This window comes from Mirounga leonina, unplaced genomic scaffold (assembly GCF_011800145.1).
Source record: "Mirounga leonina isolate KUSES-001 unplaced genomic scaffold, KU_Mleo_1.0 Mir_129, whole genome shotgun sequence".
Lineage (NCBI taxonomy): Eukaryota > Metazoa > Chordata > Mammalia > Carnivora > Phocidae > Mirounga > Mirounga leonina.
Window position 1 is genome coordinate 29,070,681 of NW_023270323.1, and position 20,678 is coordinate 29,091,358.

Here is a 20,678-nt window from a genome sequence, read left to right on the forward strand (position 1 = left end):
GTCATGTAAGCGTAACATTTTCAATAGTTTGTGGTAAATAATGCCACTGGCACTGGCATACGAAATCAGTGGGTCAAATTAGCAGGACATTGTTCTCCCTCCTAATTTGTAGGCTCTATGCAAACATGTATTTAAAGAACAATTTAGCACGTCTTCTGAATATAAATTTTGCAGGAATTTCCGAGGAAAGATATATTTAAATGGGCTTCCATCTTTATTTGTATGTCTATATTAATTGCATAATCAAATGCATTGGCTCATTCTATTTCCTCCTGAATAAACATTTTAAGTAAAATAAAGATAACTATTTAATATAGCTCTGTATTTCTTAAGTCCATAAAATGCTTTTTAATTTGAAAGGCATTGTGGAAGAAATTTAATTGTAATGCATTTAGGGATTTTGCTTTTGAAAAGCAAAACAGACACCTGTCTAAATTCATAGTGTCTTTATGCTATATTGAGGGAGTGGGATGTCTTCCTTATCTTGGGCTCTCTTGTTTGCTTTTCAGTTGCTGCGAGTGTGGCTGTGGAAGGGCTTCTTCCCTGTGCGCTGTTGCCCATCCAAGCCTAATATGGTTAGTGTTCCCCTCCCACTTTCACTCCTATGTAATGTCCCACCTATATGTATTATCGTCAGCATTCCTTTTTTATTTTTCTCCATTTGTGTACATTTTAACAGTTAGTGCACCAGTTGTGCCTAAAAGAAGAGTAGGTTGAAACTGATTTCCAAAGGGGAATCTGAACAAGTCATTGGATAACGGATAATTTCAAATAAAATATACACATAGCACATCATCCTTATGTCAAGCATTCATACTTCTCTTCCAGAGCTTTTACTGTGGTCCTGATTTAAACCAGAAGTTGTAAGATTGGAGCATCTGTTTTACATTTAACATGTTGCTGTGTTTGTTGTTCCATTAAGATTAAAATCATATCATATATGGAAGTGGAATGCTAATTCTTGCTGAAATCCTGCTTCAAGGTGAAATCACCATTTCTCTCTCCCAGAACCATGGAATGACCATAACTTAACTGGGATCTTCTATTTTTTTGTAATCATTGTGTATACATGTGGCATTGGAGAATAAAACCACATGTAATTTTAAATGGTTTATTTAATATTTTAAGTTTGAATTATAGTCCAGATGTTAGATATTAAAAGTGGTATTTCTAACTTGATACTAGTGAAGTAAAAAATATGCACGTTTTGGGGATCGGTGTCCAAATGCGATAGTCTTAATTACTTAGAAATGCAAATCCTAAATATATATCTGGGTTATAGCTATAAAGCTCTAGGCTAGGAGGAAAGACCAAAGACCTCTATCTACAGATTTAGAGGGACTCCTACACAATAATGAGCTATCTTGTAAAAAGTGAAATAATCTAGATAATTTCTGCCCAGATTAAAGAGTCTAAATCCCTGCACAATTGTATTGAGCTGTGATCTGTAGTCAAAATTTGCCAGGAAGAGAGATTCTGAAATGCATTTTAGAGAAGTATAGGGTTTCCTTGGGGTACTTTAAATTGTAACTTGCATTCTCTAGGTGTAAATTAATTTTTGTTGATTAAAAAAACTGCTGTGAATATGTGCGCACACATGTGTGCATGTGAGAAATGGTGGAATGGATACCAGTGATCTTATGAGAATGAGAGAAAGTAACAAGCAGACTGATAGAACTCAGAGATCTTTTTTTCAGTCTTTTGAAATTTTTGTACTTGAAAAAAGTTTGAAGTTAATATGGAAGCACGGATCTGTTTCACATGATTTAACTTGCTCTGAGAATTCTTTTATGAGCATGGGGTTTTGGTGACAAAACAAAAGAACCTGAAATCTGGCAATGGCTAAAGAATAACATAAATAGCTTTACATTGTGATTTTTTTTTTATATTGTGATTTTTTTTTAACCACTCTACGAAAAGCTAAAAACAAACAAACAAAAATAGTTGCCGAATTGTTCATGCTACTGAGTCTTGAGTATAGTTGTTATAAGAGATATATCATCACTGATGTAGAATAAGCAGAATTTACATCTTGGCAAAAAAGATCGACATCCAGGCCTACCTTGAAGTAAATCTCAAATATAACCTTAAGGAGAGTATAAAAATTTATGAAGACATGACTTAGAAAGTATTGGCAAAAACGATCTTTAGCTAGATTTTAAATGCTTGATTTTAAAAATAGTATCTTTTATATGCAAATAATGCATCATGGAACACTACGTCAGAAACTAATGAGGTACTGTATGGTGACTAACATAACATAATAAAAAATAAATAAATAAAATAAAATAAAAACAGTATCTTTTTCCATTATACAGTTGGTTCCAGGGAGTTTAGGAAATAAATAAAAGAGGAAAAGTGGAAAGGCAGAATTCTTCCTTCACAAAGAACACATCAGGAAACCTGATAACAGAAACGTTTTTCTAATATTTTTATTCAAAAAACATTAGTAATTGTGGAGGCAGTGACTGTATTTGTGTGTGTGTGTGCACATGTGCACACACACACACTGAATGAATGAATGAATGAATGAATGAATGAATGAATGAATGATTTAACCACAAATGTGGTTAGATGCCTAATAAAATGCTAACAGTTTTCGTGGAAAAATTTATGGAAGATCCAGAATTTCTTTAATTAATTCTTAGTAAAACAAAACAAAATAAAGCAGAAGAAAGAAATTTTAATTGATTTTACATAAACTGTAAGAGAGTTATCTAAAATTATTACTGAGAAAGAATGGAAGCTTAAGATGTTTTTATTGTTATGTTTTCTGAAATTCTGTCTCATAATGGAATGTCAAGTCACTACGAGGTTTCAGTTAAAAATACTATATGTTTAGATTAAAGCATTGATGGAAAACAACATTTTATAGTGGAAATTAAGGGCTGAGAAGAATAATTTTCCTAGTACAGTCAGTACTGAAATACTGAAAATATTAAAATACTGAAAAATCTTGACCTGAAATCTTGTCATCTAATTTCATGCATATTCATATCAGTATGAGTCAATTACCACAAAAATATTTTCCAATGGAACATTCTATCATCAGCATTTGTGAACAGACATATTTACAATTATAGAGCAAAGGTTGTTAGACATTTTGAGATTTTAAAATCTCATTATTTTTCATTTCTAGAAAGACCGTTCACGTATGGTTGGCTTTGACCTTAATGTAATGCAATGCATTACATTACAATGTAATTAAAATTGCCCACTGGCTTTTAAAAGTACCTTGACATACCTTGTGGAAATCTTTGATCCTGCAGTTCAACTATATTAAAGCTTCTTCAATTCTCCAGAGTTGTGAGTTTTGCTGTGTTATGTCTCTCACCAGAAAACCATGCTCCATTCTTTCTCAAGTGTATGGTGTACCATTTATAAGATGACATTGGTAATTAGATGTTGCCACCTTTGATCTAAAATTATTTTTCATCACTCTAGTTGCCCACTTTGTGTGGAATCTGTACAGTTATATATAATGTTAATATTTTAAATATTCTTTCTTCTTTGACTTCAATCTATCCAATAATAGAAAATATTTCTGTAATATTTATGAATGAAACCTAGAGGCCTAGATTTTAGGTAGCCAAGTTTGCCTACATTTTTAGCAGAGGTATTTTTTATTGGCGATCTTTGACTTTATGCCATCATAACTGTCTTGAGATTCTACTTATTATTTCACTTCTCAAAAGAAATCTATTTTTATAAATATCCAGTGTTGAATGGATTGTTTTTTAATGTAAATAAAACATTAATGTGTGTAGTTTCTAAAAACATTTATCTCTTAATATTCATTTGTGTTTATGTTTACAAAAACCAAAATATGTTTATAACATAATATTAATTATAAGTCCATCTGAAAGATCCCATGGTCCCCAAATAGCTTTTTCTTGTATTTCTTAAATTCAAATATATGTCAGACTATTTTCTTCATTCATTAATTTTCATGCTTTTCAAGTGTTTTCTTATCACTTGCTACTTTTTCTGAAGTGTTCAAGTGGCAAAGGAAATAGAGTTCTATATTCTGAAAACAGAGGTATTAAACATTCATTTACCTCTCCTGTGACTTTTAGGAAATCAGCCTCACTTTTTAGAGATTTTTAAAAATATTATTAATCAGAGATATGAGGGAAAAACTCTAGCTTCTGTCATAATGCAGAGGTTAAGAATAAAACCAAAACAACTTTCTCTGACCAAAAAGATCACAAATTATATTGAAACATTATCTTGGGCCACCTGGTTGGCTCAGGCAGTTAAGCATCTGACTCTTGATTTCAGCTTGGGTCTTGATCTTAGGTCTTGATTTCAGGGTCCTGAGTTCAAGCCCCACATTGGGCTCCATTCTGGGTGTGGAGCCTACTTAAAAATCAAAAACAAAAACAAACAAAAAACCATTATCTTAATGTTTCAATGAACTATTTTTCTTTTTCTATATTAAGTGAACATTTCTTAAAATTTGAAGTGAGCAAATTTTTATTTCTACATATATACAACAGAGATTATTTCATTCATCTTCACATTTCTGCCAGGTAGGTATGTGGAAGTACTATTCCATTTTATAGATTTAAGAGAGAGACATAGAATATAAAATTATCCCTTATAATTCTAGACCCCCATTTAAAGTGCTCATAGTAGGCAGATGTAAGGCTTGCCTACAATATATAGAGAATATATTAAATTCCAATTGAAGGCTTGCTATGTAAAATACAACAATGAACTGCTCCCAAATCCCTTTTTATAATACTTGTGGAACCTCAAGTAGGAGATATTATAGAAAATATTAAGTGGACCTACTCTAATGGAGAAATCCAATAGTCATATTCACGAAATAGTTCAAAAATTAATAGGATATTACCTACTCTTGCATTAGAACAAAATTTATTGAAAACAGGGAGATGGTCTTCACATGTCATACTTTACGAAATGTGTTTTTATATCAAAATTCTAAGTCAATTAAAATTTAACTCAATGTTGAAAAGTCTACAATTCATCTTTGAATATTTGGAAGTGTTTAAGTCTTCCTATTGCTAATTCTAAAATGATCTGAAGAGTTCATTAATGAAAAACTTACCAATTCATATGTACTATACTATTTTGGAAGCTGTTATTTCAAAGGTATTCTTTTTTTTTCTTTGTCTTTTAGAATATGGACATTAAAAATGGTATGTAAGACATAAAATAAGAAATAAGTTAGTGTCTCATATTCCCTTTAATCATAGAGTGGTTAGTATCCTGACAGAATGTGAGATGGGAACTTTGCAAGCTATGCCTTCATTTTGTGTGGTATAATCACTCCATTCCCATATCCCAAAGAAAGTGTGATTTTCAACATGAATATATTTCTCTTGAGAAGTATGCTTGAGAATTTTCAGTAAACAATAATAGATCATTTTTTGTAGAACTTAAACCTATCTATGAGGAACTCAAAAATCATAGTACCCTAGAATATGAATGAGGAATATATGAATGAGAGTCAAGGTCCTGCAAACAATACAGCCTAAATATCCATAATCTCATTTCACTACATTTTTCACTCATTCTTATTGAAGAATATCATCCTATAAAACAAAACTTAATCTATTTCCAGTATTCATTAGATATATTAATAAGCTTGTGTTCATATGCTTTATTTTATGAGGCTGAATTAACTGAGCTTTCATTAAAACTACTTTTAATTGGAGAGAATCCTGAAGTCTAAAAGTCAAACTATTTCCTCAGAAGCTGTAACTTATGCTTTTTAAGATGCTAGCAATAAAAATTTTTTTTAAAGATTTTATTTATTTATTTATTTGAGAGAGAGAATGAGATAGAGAGAGAGCATGAGAAGGGGGAGGGTCAGAAGGAGAAGCAGACTCCCTGCTGAGCAGGGAGCCCGATGCGGGACTCGATTCCGGGACTCCAGGATCATGACCTGAGCCGAAGGCAGTCGCTTAACCAACTGAGCCACCCAGGCGCCTGCAATAAAATTCTTAAATTATGCAGTGGTTGAGGTGATTATTATGTAAGAATATGGGAGTGTGCACATTTGGAGAAGTGTGCTTTTTAAAGAGGTTTGAATTACAAGAAGATTTTATTCCCATAAGTAAAACGTAATCGACTCTGCTGCTATTTGTTGCCTTTTGAATTTTTTTTTTTTTTTTTTTTGCTTTAAAATATAGGTAAGGCATTTCTTAATCAATCTGGAAAATAGAGAGGCAACATAGAAGTGTCTATTTCTGACCTAGGGACTGCATCTGCTCACTCTTTCAAAGAAATTGAAATGCAGAACTATTTCTTCTCCCATCATTGCACCCCTCCCCACCTTATATAGAATTCAGTGGGAAATAAAAGGTTTTTTTTTTTTTTCTTTCCAGTGTTTTTCTGTAGGCTAAAGAAATGGAAAACTCTGATTCTTTGGAAGCTGTAATTGAACAAGGATTTACAGTCTCCTTTGGCTATTGCTTTCACTCATCTTTCCTCATTGACCATAAGGGTGCCATTTAGTAAATTACTAATTTTATGCATTGCTTGGTCCTCTGGAGGGCTTGACATTCATACTCTAATTTATTATCGAATTCTTAATTTACATCCAAGAATTAAATTACTCATTGGCACATCCATCCATACATAAAGATAATTGTTTACTCTTTCATGTATTATGGAAATTTCAAATATACAAATTTAGATGTTATGATTGAGGCTAAGTTTTTAAGATCAGAATTAGTATCATCAAGGATGCGTTACCCAAATTCTTAGGACAAGTATGGGAGAAAATAGACTGGTTTCTAAATAACCTATTAAAGTCATTATTATATTTACATATTAAGTGTCTCTCTAGGACTTTTTAATAAATATTAATTAATGAATATGAATTCCGCCTACATTTAATACGATTTCTCATGCCCACCTCTACTACTAAACAGTAAGACAGCATTGTTTTCTAGAACATAAATATAAATGACAAGAAGATGATTCCCTTAATTACAAGCACTCCAGATATTTTTAGTACAATGATATCAAAGCTCATTAAAATTGTGATATGGAGCCAAATGAAGAAACTGTTTCTTTTCCATTCAGGAAAAAAAAAAAAATTGGTTCCAGAAGGTAGGAGGCATAATTTACGTACAGAATGACGTATTTATTGACTGTTTGTCTGATGGGTTGAAATTATGCATCTGGAGCAGGTACAGAAGATGATACTGAATGAACAGGCATCCTGCAATGCTTTGTTAGCGAGGCTGAACCACTGCTCGAGGGCCAGTCTCTGTCAGCTGCACTTTTACTTGCTGTATCTTGTTGAGGCTTGTTTTAATGATGCTTTGGGGGCTTCCAGAACTTAATTTTATATGTTAATGTGACATACATCCGTATATGTTATAGAGCTCCAGAGATGCCCATAGTCAAAAATATCTCCTTTCTATTGCCCTCCTGACTCTCACCTTAGGTATTAAAATGTTAACCAGTCCTTACCAAGGTATTCCCAGATGACTTTTTAGATGAGATCCAAAGTTTTATTTCCATTTTCATATGAGGAATTTGCATGCAATTTAAAAATCCATGAGGCTTATTTAATAATAAAGACTATCTGAAGTACAAGTTTGAAAGCTTTTTTTTTTTTTTTCTTTTGAAGGTAGGAGAGCTGTAGAATGGATGTTTGTTTTCTGAAGTAAACTTTAAAAACTTGTATACTTTTCAGGTCTCTTTAGAATTCTTCTAACAAAGGTTTTTTGTTGGTATTATTTAAATAACAGAAATCTCAGGATGATTTCACACAATTGTAGTTAGAACATTGATTTTAAAAAGTATCAATAGCTTCTCTCTAGAGACACATGCATTAAAGATTGAAAGGATAATGTAATATCTAGAAAAATTATGAACAGTGCATTAAAATAACTTAAATGTCAGGCCAAACATAATTTCAGTATGATTTTATGTATTTGTTTTTTTTCTCTCCATTTCACCGCAGTGATTTGATTCAAGATGTCTTAAGGACTCTTGGATGGCAAATGCCGCTGAGTGTTATGAATAAAATTTGAAAAGCCACCAAATCCCCATTGTGTATTTTTCCTCACCCAAGAATAGCATGCCTATTAAGTATATTATTTCAAATTTACTCAAATTTCACTTAGCTGTCTTTTACTAATAAACTGCCAGTTTGTTAATGTGATAAAACAAAGATAATTGTATTTTTCTTTCAAAAATGACACAAAGATAGGTTGTGTTATCTACTTTGTATAACATATATGTAATTATACACTAGGAAATGATATAGAATAAAATAGGTTTCATTTATATATCAAAATATACATATATTTAAGAAAGATCATAGAATATGTAAACAAGGAATAGTCATCATTTGTATGTGTTGATTGGACACTTCATTTACATCACATAGTAGTTTTAAACCAACTTTGTAATGAAAATATTTTGTCAATCTGTCATTTTGGCTGTATTTTCTTTATGCAGAAATCAATGGAAATTTTGTTTTTAATAAACTTAATTTTGTTATGAGACCTTATGAATAGTAAATTCACTTCCTTAGAATTTCACTAAAAATAATTTAAATGTTTTCATCTGAGTCAGTTGTTTTAATGTTTTATCATGTACCTCATCAACTTAGTATTCATCAACTCTCCAAATACTTGTCATTGTGTAGATGCAATCAAAATATCATTCACTCGTTCATTTATTCATTCATCAATGTGACAAATATTTTTGTTGCCAACTCTGAGACAGGCACTAGGTCACTGCAGAAATTTAGGGGTAAATGCTAGTTGCTGCCATTTATGAAACTGACAAACAGTAAGAGATCCAGAAGACATACAAAATGATTATGTTGCATTAAAATGGGAATCACAATGTGAGAGGAGTACAGAAAACTACTAGGTTCAGATGGGAAAAGATTGCATGAAGTTGGGGTATCAGGAAAAAAAAAAAACATGAAGAAGGCAAAAATTGAACTAGACTTTGATAATTGAAAATTGTTAGGAAGAATATCCTAGGTGTGGGAACCAGTATGTATAAATGTGTGGAAGCATGGAGAAATATCTTTAGGACCTGAAGATCATCCAGTATCTGTGAAGATTAACAGAGATAGTGTAGGAAATATGCATTAGGGCTATATTTAGAAATCTTTATCTTATTTTATTGAAGACTTTGCAGGAGACAACACAGTAGAAAAGTACCTTATTTACAGTAATTTGGCTACAGCCATGTCTAGTTTAGGAAAATAGTTACAGAATGCAGGAACATCAGTTCAGAGGCACTTATAGCAATCCAAATGAAAAATAACAAAGCCTTAATTGAAGAAGCAGTAGAGCTAATGAAAAAATAGAGATGAATTTTAAGACTTTTATGTTATACAATGCTTGGGATTTGGCCACTAATTTGTTGTGAAGTACACAAGACAAAGGCTTTGTACCCAAAGGGGCCAAGGCCTTGCCAGGGTTGTTAATAGGAAAAGAAGTCAACAGATCAAGACTGAAAGTAAAGAGAAATATACTGATTGGTTTTTCACATCTATTTTGTTTGTATGCCAGTGGAATATCCCTATAAAATAAATCTATGAGGAACAAGAGTATAACTGTCAAAAGAATTAAAGCAGAATAGAAGTATTAATTAAATTGATGGAAATGAATGGATTGACAGTAGAGAACCAGAGAAGTTCACATAAATGAAGAGAGGAGCAAGAAGCATCACAAAAGGAGTAGTTAGGGATTTCAGTCCATCATGAATAATTAAAAAATAAGATAAAGTCATGGGGTGACTATGTCATTAGTGAACCTCCAAGGACAGATTTTTTCAGTAACAAGAGCAGGTTGCAAGGACTTTGAAATTAGTAAGTAGTTAAGTAAAACAGGAGAGAATAAGTTTTTGGGAGTGGAGCTGAACTGAGAAGGGTTGCAGGTTGTGGTAAATTTGGTAGTGATCTAAGTGGAGAGTGGAGAAAGATATTTTGGGCAATACATTCTGTAAAAAGGCTTCTGAGGTGGCAAAAAAAAAAATGAAAGGAAACAGAAAAGTTCTAGAGTGTGGTGTATGGTGGAGAGAAGTTTTTTTTTTTTTTTTTTTTTTTTTAATGGATTTGGATGGCTTCTGACTTCTCAGTGAAATCTGGGCAAGACTGAGAGATACTGGTGGCGGAAATATGATTCATCCAAAAGAAGGATTGGTGTTTTCTCATGCTACTAGTGTAAAAATCACTTAGGGCTGCAATCATTTCAATTGCATTTCATGCTTCTGGGCTTCATGTGATTCAACGCTTAGAGATATGGCTAATTGTAGCTTACTCTGTTCCAGGAGGTGTGGTTACAGCAAAGCAAAACAAGATCCAGAAGAGGAAAAGATGCATTTTCATAATGGGCACAGTAAGCAAATTGTAAAAAATCAAGAGAAAACAAAATAGAGATTTTATTATTATTTTTGTTTATTTTCAGACAAGGAGATTTGTAATAACTGACCAAAATATTGTGTTTAAAAGTTTAAAAAGAATGTAAATGTTCTGTTACGTTCCTGTAAAGCATATGGGCTAAAGGGCATTGCTGCCTGACTCTAGACAACAGCTAGATGGTTTATTCAATTTTTTAAAGAACGCCTTTATTATAGTTATTAAAAAAAAACCTTTTCAATCATTATAAAAAGCTGTTACATTTCAAACCAAATTTCCAGACCAATTCTAATTTCTTCCAGCACAGTCAGTAGAAATTTATTGTTAAATAACAACATCAGATGAAACAAATAAAATTTCTCAGTATTTTTTCTCCTTTTTCTAGCATTATAGCAGGAATTTCCATGAGCAGATCCTGTAGCAACAACCTTCGTTCAATGATTTGAAAAAGACTATTCTTTTTAAAAATACAGAAAATCAAGTTTTGATAACATGCTTTAAAAATTAGCCTAAATGAGTCTAATTAATGGGGTTTTAATATGTGCATTTTTTCATAAATAGTATAGTGTTAGTTGATTTGCTAAGTAAATAAAAGTAATTTCTTTTTTGTCACTCTCCTGTTACCATAAAAGTCAAATAATTAAAGCCATAATTCATGTTGCAAAGCATTGGATCTATTTTCATAGGTCCTATCTTATTTAATGGTATTTATCCTTAAAAAAAAAAAAATCTTGTAAAATTGGTAGTCGTTAAATGTGATGAAACTGAGGCTCATAGAAACTTAGAGTCTTGGATAAAGCCATGTAGTAACAGGAGTAGAGTGAGAGGTAGAATTTATCTTTTTCTTTTGACTTCTGTGTCAGTCATACTGGACCAAAGCACCAGAAAAATTATTTTAAATTATTTTTTGTAAAACCAAAATTCATCTGTGATGGCATTTTAAGTGAAACAGAATAACAAAACAACAAATAACTCACTAGCATTTCATTGGCCAGTTTAGTAAACAAGCTTATCTTAGTTTGCCTCAGAGACTGACTCTGTGAACATTATTGTTGAAAGATATATCTATTCAAATATGTTGTCATATATGCATTTCTTTTACATGACAACAATCCAGATTTCTAAAATTATAAAAATGACATAGCTATATAAATGACTCCTATAACTCAGAAGAGGGGTTGTCCTTGCAACTTGGCCATTTCTAGTAATTAGGGATTTAAGCCATAGTTGCATGTTAATAATGTTTATGATTTCATTCATCCATCACAAGCAGTTATATTTTAACGAATATTTATTTTTCCAGTTAAACTGCCAGGAGTAAGAACTTATATTGATCCACACACCTATGAGGATCCCAATCAAGCTGTCCATGAATTTGCCAAGGAGATAGAAGCTTCATGCATCACCATTGAAAGAGTTATTGGAGCAGGTACAACAGTGTGTTTAACTCAGACTTTTATTTATTTTTATTTTTTTATTTAAAATTTAGGTAGTTAATATACAGTGCAATATTTGTTTCTGGATTAGAATTCAGTGATCCATCACTTACATACAATGCCCAGTGCTCATCTTAACAAGTGCCCTCCTTAGTACTCATCTCCCATCTAGTTTGCTTTCTATCGTTAAGAGTCTCTTACGGCGGGACACATGGATGGCTCAGTCAGTTAAGCGTCTGCCTTCGGCTCAGGTCATGATCTTGGAGTCCCAGGATAGAGCTCTGCTTCAGACTCCCTGCTTAACAGGGAGTCTGCTTCTCCCTCTGCCCCTCACCCTGCTCATGTTCTCTCTCTCTTACTCTCTCTGTCTCTCTCTCAAATAAATAAAATGTTTTTTAAAAGACAGTCTCTTATGGCTGGTTTCCCTCTCTCCTTTTTTTCCCCTTGTCCCCTTTCCCATATGTTCATCTGTTTTCTTTCTTAAATTCCACATAGAAGTGAGATCATATGGTATTTCTCTTTCTCTGACTGACTTATTTTACATAGTGTAATACATTCTAGCTCCATCCATGTCATTGCAAATGGCAAGATTCCATTTTTTTTGATAGTTGAGTAATATTCCATTATATATTTGTCTATATATATATGTATATCCTTTACATCTTCTTTATCCATTCATCAGTCAGTGGACATTTGGGCTCTCTCCATAGTTTGGCTACGTTGATAATGCTGCTATAAACATCAAAGTGCATGTATCCTTTTGAATCTGTTTGAGTCTGTATTTTTTTTTTTTTATCCTTTGGGTAAATACCTAGTATTACAATTGCTGGATTGTAGGGTAGTTCTATTTTTAACATTTTGAGGAACCGCCACTGTTCTTCAGAATGGCTGCACCGGTTTGCATTCCCACCAACAGTGCAATACAGTTCTCCTTTCTCTGCATCCTCATCAACACCTGTTATTTCTTCTGTTGTTAATTTTAGCCATCGTGAGAGGTGTGAGGTGGTATCTCATTGTGGTTTTGATTTGTATTTCCCTGATTATAAGTAATTTTGAGCATCTTTTCACGTGTCTATTAGCCATTCTGGATGTCTTCTTTGGAAAAGTGTCTATTCATGTCTTCTGCCCATTTCTTAACTGGGTTATTTGTTTGTTGGGTGTTGAGTTTGTTAAGTTCTTTGTAAATTTTGGGTACTAACCCTTTATCAGATATGTCATTGAAAATATCTTCTCCCATTCCATAGGCTGCCTTTTAGTTTTGTTGTTTCTTTTGCTGTGCAGAAGCTTTTTAACTTGATGAAGTCCCAATAGCTCATTTTTGCTTTTGTTTCCTTTGCCTGTGGTGACGTGTCTAGTAAGAACTTCTTCCTGCCAAAGTCAAAGAGGTTTCTGCCTGTGTTTTCCTCTAAGACTTTGATGGTTTCCTGTCTCACATGAAGATTTTTCATCCATTTTGAATTTATTTTTGTGTATAGTATCAGAAAGCGGTCCAGTTTCATTCTTCTTCATGTGACTGAGAAGTTTTCCCAACACCATTTGTTGAAGAGACTATTTTTTTTCCATTGGATATTCTTCCCTGCTTTGTCAAAGATTGTTGACCATAGAGTTGTGAGTCCATTTCTGGGTTTTCTATTCTGTTCCATTGATCTATGTGTCTGTTTTTGTGCAGGTACCATACTATCTTGATCACTACAGCTTTGTAAAATAGCTTGAAGTCCGGAAATGTGATGCCTCCAGTTGTTTTTCTTTTTCAGAATTGCTTTGGCTATTCTAGGTCTTCTGTGGTTCCATACAAATTTTAGGATTATTTGTTCTAGTTCTGTGAAAAATTTTTTTGGTATTGTGATAAGGATTGCAATAAATCTGCAGATTGCTTTGGGTAGTGTAGACATTTTAACAATATTTGTTCTTCCAATCCATGAGCATGGAATGCTTTTCGATTTCTTTGTGTCCTCTTAACTTTCTTTCATAAGTGTTCTGTAGTTATTAGAATACAGATCTTTTACTTCTTTAGTTAGATTTATTCCTAGGTATCTTATTGTTTTTGATGCAATTGCAAATGGGATTGGTTCTTTGATTTCTTTTTCTGCTGCTTTGTTATTGGTGTATAGATATGCAATGGATTTCTGCACATTGATTTTATATCCTGCAACTTTGTTGAATTCATGTATGAGTTCTAGGAATTTTTTGGTGGAGTCTTTTGGGTTGTTTATAGAGTATCATGTCATCTGAAAATAATGGAAGTTTGACATCTTCCTTGCCTTTCTTTTTTGTTGTCTGATTGTTGAGGCTAAGACTTCCAGTACAGTGTTAAATAGTAATGGTGAGAGTGGACATCCATTTCCCCATTGAGGATATATTAGCTGTGGGTCTTTCGTATATGGCCTTATGATGTTGAGGTATGTTCCATCTATCCCTATTTTGTTGAGGGTTTGTATCAGGAAAGGATGCCATATTTTGTCCAATGCTTTTTCTGCATCTATCGACTGGATCATATAGTTCTTATCCTTTCTTTTATTAATGTGGTGTATCATGTTGATTGATTTGTGGATATTGAACCACCCCTGTAGAGTTTCAATCAGTTGCATTTAATTTCTTTCTAATGTTTTCATTAAGGTTTTTGTAGGTGAGATGGATGAAGCTAAAAGCCCCTAGAGTGTTTTATGATCACATATAGACACTTTTTCCCCCAAACACCACTTATTCTCTTACTACTGATAATGAAGTTTGGACTCGCCTTTTAATAATGTTTTGTCTAAACCTTAGTATTCTAGGAGGACTTTAGCATATTATTAGAGTAAGGATTGAAATGAGTTTGTGTGTTTTTCCATCTTTATGACAAGGTGAATTTGGTGAAGTTTGTAGTGGACGTTTGAAACTTCCAGGAAAAAGAGAATTACCTGTGGCAATCAAAACCCTGAAAGTAGGCTACACAGAAAAGCAACGCCGAGATTTCCTGGGTGAAGCAAGTATCATGGGGCAGTTTGATCATCCTAACATCATTCACTTAGAAGGTGTTGTGACCAAAAGTAAGTACAGTAGAAATTATATGTGTGTGTGTATCATGAAAATCTGAGTGTCTTCTAATAGGTTATTATTAATTTCAGGATAAAAAGAAAAGTAGCCACAGTAATGTTATTAAAATTTTCTTTAATATTAGTAATAATTGCCTTGTATTTTAGTAAATTCTTGTCCAAGCTAATCTTTAATAGAACCTGAATTTCTATTTAGTGTTTCAAAACATATGTATTTACTCATTTACAATGAATTCACTGCCAGAGAAAATGTATCCAGATAAAAGAAGCAGTAAAGGTATCAACATTTTTTTTTTTTCTTCTGGCTCTTTCACTTTTATCCTAATAAAATATTAACTTCAACGTTTTGACTGAGGCATTGAAGTTTAACATTTAATAGGATCACTATAATCATATGTGTCCTGCTACCTTTTAAACTGGTCTTTATAGACAGATGTATTTCTTTTAATCATTTTTTAATTGAGATATTTTAATAATTTTAGGGAAAGCAGTCACAGAAGACTGGAAAAATTCCTTGAGATTAATTATTTTCTTAAAGAAAATTTAATTTTTACTCAAAAATATCTGGATTTTCACATCTTTTTTAAATTTGTATTTATGTCTTATAAATGTGACTATGTGACGAGCTTCCTAACATAAAGAGTTCACGTAATTTTTCAGTCATCCAATAAAGTATTTTTGGGTCACATGACTGAGGTCTTTATTTAAATTCATTTTTTCTTTGACATTTCTATGTATTCTCATTCCTTCCTTTGTCTTCATAATCTACTCACCATTTTCTAAATCATCTAAAAATTTAGCAAGGGACATTCTTTAGACTTGCTTTCAATCATCTATTCACCTTCTAGTTGCTATTAATCAAATTTTAAATTATATATGCCAAATATGCATACCAGCAATATGTATTCAATAAATGCCATCAATCTACTAAGTCATTTCAAATGATTAGATATCCATTTATGCCACTTATTGACATAAGTAGATTGAATACCCACTTATTTAGCTTTTAAATATGGAAAACAAAATAGTAACAATAAAAACACAACTTTTTCACAATATAGACAAAAGAAGCAAGTCAAAATATTTGCCTGGTATATAACAAATTAATTCCCAAATCATGATTTATTCACAAGTCACAGATGAGAAGGTAGTTGCCCCTTAAAAGCCCTAAAACAGATCACAGCAAAAGTATCATGTTGATTGGCTGAACTTTTGAATCAGCTTATGTTGCTAGATTGTTTTTTCCCACCTTCCAAAGAGATACACATTTCCAGTAAGAATTCTCATAGAGGAATGTAGCATAGGAATAAAATAACCTGCAGACATGGGTTTTTTTTTCAAAACTTAGATGTGTTTATTCCTCCAGTTGCATACTTTATTACCCCCTTGACAGTAACCCAAAGAGGGTATTGCTGGAACAAGGAGGACATCCTTAAGTGTTATCAGAACAAATAAGTTCCTAAAGAAAGGTGAGAGGCAGGGACAATAGAAAGAAAGGTAGAGAACAAGGAAATATATGTTTTTTTAGTAATGTAAGAAATTAAAATATTTTACAAAAATTATACCCAATAATAAAAGAGCAGAATGTTTGAGATAAGAATATGATGTGAAAAAGATGGTCACTGGTATAATAAAATGAAATCAGAATTTGAACGTGACTACATTTCATCTGAAAGGAAGGTCTTAAAAGGACATTAGTGATAACTTGTGGTGCTAGATACTATAGGAACAAGAATTATAACAATAATTGATTACTGTTATTTCCTATGCAGTAATGAATACTATATAATATAAAACATAGTTCTTAATTATAGTCATGTAATAATAGTGGGCAAATATTTGATTCATTTGATTTCTTCATCTCATCCGTAATATGGCGTCCTCCAAAAAATTTAACTTCCTCAAATAAACTCTGACCATACTTCTTATTACCCAGGGTAAATGTGAAGCTCTGTAGGCAGCCAGTTTACCTTCTGTAATGAGTTCAGATGTAATGTTGAGAACAGTGCCAGATCACTATTATTATTATGGAAGACAGTATTGTAATTTTGGTTCTGCCATAAGCTATGTGACTTTGAACAAGTTAGTTAAACATTCAGAAATGCAGTTTCTTCACCAGTCACGTGGATTAAGAATAGATAGTGATGTTGGGAAGGGGACATGAATTAATACAGGTAAAGTTTAGAATGGACATGGCAAAGAATAGGTACTAAAACAATATATAGTTATTACTTTCCTGTTTTATCTCTTCCTGTGCTCTGAGCTCCTTCACATGCATTGTTTTTTAGTCCATTTTAACATGCTTGATATTTTGACCTACCTACATTTCCTCTTCCTCTGAAACTTACACCCTCCTATTCACTACCTTTTCAGTTCCTTCAAAACTCTGTTCAAATCACATCACATTCATGAAACAATCCCTCATCACTTCACCCTAAAATAATCCCTTCTTCTTTTGAACCCTGTGTCAAAGTACAGATTTTTGCAGTTGTCTGTAATGATCTTTCCTTTGGCCAAAACTTTTATTCAAATCTTTCATTTAATTTTGTCCCTTTTGCATATATTTTAAACTCCTTAGCTAAAAAAAAAAAAAAAAAGTCTGCTCCTTGAAGACAAAGGCAGTGTCCTAAATATTTATGTAAGCCTATTATACCTAAAGTTAACCCAAACTGCATGGTCAGTTAAACATTTTGAGTCTCAATATCACCAAAAAAGGAGGAAATCATACCTAACTTGTAAGATGGTTGTGCAGATTAAATTAAGCTATATCTGTGTATATGTGTGTATGTGTGAATAAAACTGCAGGTAATTAAAGTAGTGAATAAATATTTATTTTCATCTAAGTGAATGCATCAGATACTAGTGGACAACACCCCAGAATTATCACAATGAATATTCACTGACTTTTATAAACTCCTGATTTATTATAGAACTTGTTTAATGTGAATGGGTCCTGACTGAGACAAACTAAGACAACTGAATTTCTCATATTAAGTCAACTAAATTTGTCATATATTTTATATGCACTTGAAACCTTTATCAACAAGTGATCATATCTAAATTTTGTAAATTTTAGTCTAAAAAAACAGTACTGCAGTTGGGAATACAAATTTGAAATTTCCAATCTCCTAATCAAATATTCTATTTGATGTTGCTGCCATGAAACTACACATATACATAAAGCAAATTGAAAATATTTAAAATATTTCTGTCCTATTTTTTGTTCTATGCGAACTCAAACTGCATTTCCCCTTAATAAATGTACCTCTTGATGTTCAGCCCAGGAAGTCTTCAGCTTGTTTTTAATTTACCATGTTGCAACTCACTTTATTTGTGTCCTTAATTTCATGCTCTCTGATCTGATGCTAATTTATTCAACAATTATTCTCAACCTGCAGCACACAGATAATGAGACATAAGGGCAACTAAATCTCGTGATTTTTCTGATTGAAGCTGAGGTAGGGAGTCTGAAGTCGTAATCCTATGGGTGGTGCCGTTGTGAACCTTCATCTTTCTCGTATCACTGCCCTATGTGCCAGAAACATGGGCCCGAATTCAAATTCCTTCTGTGATGTGTTGTTAAACAGCGCATATCAGAAATAGTTACATATTCTAGAGAGACTTCATGACAAATGCTGTAAAAAACCCACAGGTCCTGGCTTAATTGACTCATTCGCAATGCAAGGTACTTTAATGTAATATATACAGTGCCAACTTTTACTATTTGAAGAGATTCAAGATTAAAGTAAAAATAGGAAAAATAATTTTCCCATTGCAGTATCTTCAGTTCTTTAAGATTTATCTTTCCCCACTTGTGGAAATTATTATCAAAACTGACTAAAGGAATACTTCTATTGAGTCTTAAAATGATTCATAGTTATATTTCTTAATCTAGGATCATGTACAAATAAATTGAGTTCTTTTGTAAAATTAATAAATTTAAGCAAAATATTAGAAGAACATTAGAGGAATCTCTCCCTATTTCTTTTTATTTCTATGTCTGAGGAGATAGCACATTCAATGACAACTGATTGTTTAAATTGTCAGACAATTCTGACTTATTAAATAAATTTGCAATTACCTTTCAAATAGAGTATTTCATTCTATCTTATAAAGTCACTTCCATTTTACAGCCTCTTATTATATATTATCCAGGGATATTTCTGACAATCTTCAAACTAGCCTTCCCACTTTTGCCTTTTCTTACATTAGCCCATTCCATACATATTGTCCCAAGGTAGATTTTACTAAATCACTGCTTTCCTCTGATGCTTCATCACCAAACAAGCAAACAAATGAAGCAAAATATATGTACTTTGATGCTTAACCCCATATAATTTTGGCTATAACCTCACATTTCACTATTTCCTTTCCAGAAAAACTCTATCGAGTTCTTGTTCTACCCCTTCAAAATACTTCATTCAGCCCTAGAATGTCCTCTCCACTTTCCTCGGCTCTACTAGACCTTCAAGATTAATTCAGATGTGGCTTTCTCCATGAGATCAGTGTCATTTATCTTCATTTTTCTTTCTATTCTCAGTGCCTGCCTTGCATACAGGAACCACTAAATAATGTTGAATAGCTCAGTAAAAGAGCTATTCCTCGTTCTACATTTGAATTTAAGCCTCAAAGAGCAGAGGTTTTTCTTGTCTTGCTCACCTGTGTTCCTAGATCAGGGCTCAGCATGTGTAGCAATTCATATGTCTGTTGAATGAGTAAATTCTCAGCCAGAGACAATCCTATACACTCTAGTTGCATTTCTCTGCACTTTGTCTTGCTATGCATGATATCATAGTTATCCCTCTACACATTTTATCTTCCTTACTACAAAATGAGCTTCTTGAAACTGATATATGTTTATAGCCCCCCATAGACTCCATCATAGGGCCAGACATTAGGTAATTTAAAAAAAAGACATAAATGATATTAAATGGGTGAATGACTAAATACACTTATGTAAACATTTAAAACTAGTTAGAGTGATATATAGTTTATATTTTATTTTTAAAACCTTATTCTATGAAACCATGGGTGTTTAGAAAAAAATAAAATTCATATGAAAGAAATTGCTTGAGAATCTTTTCACAAGATCTTGCATGTAACAGTTATTACTGCTACTAATCATTAACATTACTTTAAGAATTTACTAAGCTTAATTCTCTTTAATATCTCCTTTAATCTGCACAATAATGCTATTGTTTAGACACTAGTATTTGTTCTTATTTTACAGATGGGAAAAATTAACTTTAAAGAGGTTAAATACCTTATCCAGTATCATAAAACTAGCATAGGATAATGCCACATTTTAAAACTTTTACATAACTTCCAAACCCAAGCTCTTAAAGAGTGTACATTACCAATCTCATATTTCATCATTCAGTATACACTTGGCAAACATTTATTCATTCAAAGATATTAACTGATTACCTAATACATACCTATCACTATTAATCAGGATACAGCAGAGATTAAACAGACTGAGTTCCTGCCTTTATGAAGTTTACTTTGGGTGGGGAGACAGAAACTAGGTGAATAAATATATTTATAATATATTAAATGAGAAAATAAAGCTAAGTGAGGAAATTAGGGATTACTTTTGTTGAGGGTTGGTGATTTCTATTTTATTTAGTGAAAAACCTCTCTAATAAGGCTGGAATAAAGTGAAGGTGTGGGCCTTACAGATATCTGGGGGCAGAATGTTATAGGAATAAGGACCAGCAAGTCTCAAATGGAACTTACATGTGATGTTCAAGAAATATCAAGGCCATTGTTGCTTCAGTGAAATGGAGAGGAGTCTGGAAAGAACTTAGCTTGGAGATGTAGTAGGAGGATAGAGGG

The 20,678-nt window shown here is 32.5% G+C and overlaps 1 protein-coding gene across 6 annotated transcripts in view; it reads left to right on the forward strand.

Moving 5' to 3' along the window:
- The window catches only part of EPHA5 (EPH receptor A5), a 341,721-nt gene that overhangs the window by 289,729 nt on the left and 31,314 nt on the right, over nt 1–20,678 (forward strand). For 3 of the 6 annotated variants that reach the window (XM_035004891.1, XM_035004893.1, XM_035004896.1), the window contains 4 exons: nt 510–575; nt 10,282–10,349; nt 11,673–11,798; nt 14,649–14,834. In XM_035004891.1, the coding sequence (XP_034860782.1) occupies nt 510–575; nt 10,282–10,349; nt 11,673–11,798; nt 14,649–14,834 (446 nt within the window). The remainder of the gene's footprint in view (nt 1–509; nt 576–10,281; nt 10,350–11,672; nt 11,799–14,648; nt 14,835–20,678) is intronic. The other 3 variants (XM_035004894.1, XM_035004895.1, XM_035004897.1) reach the window with 1 other exon arrangement.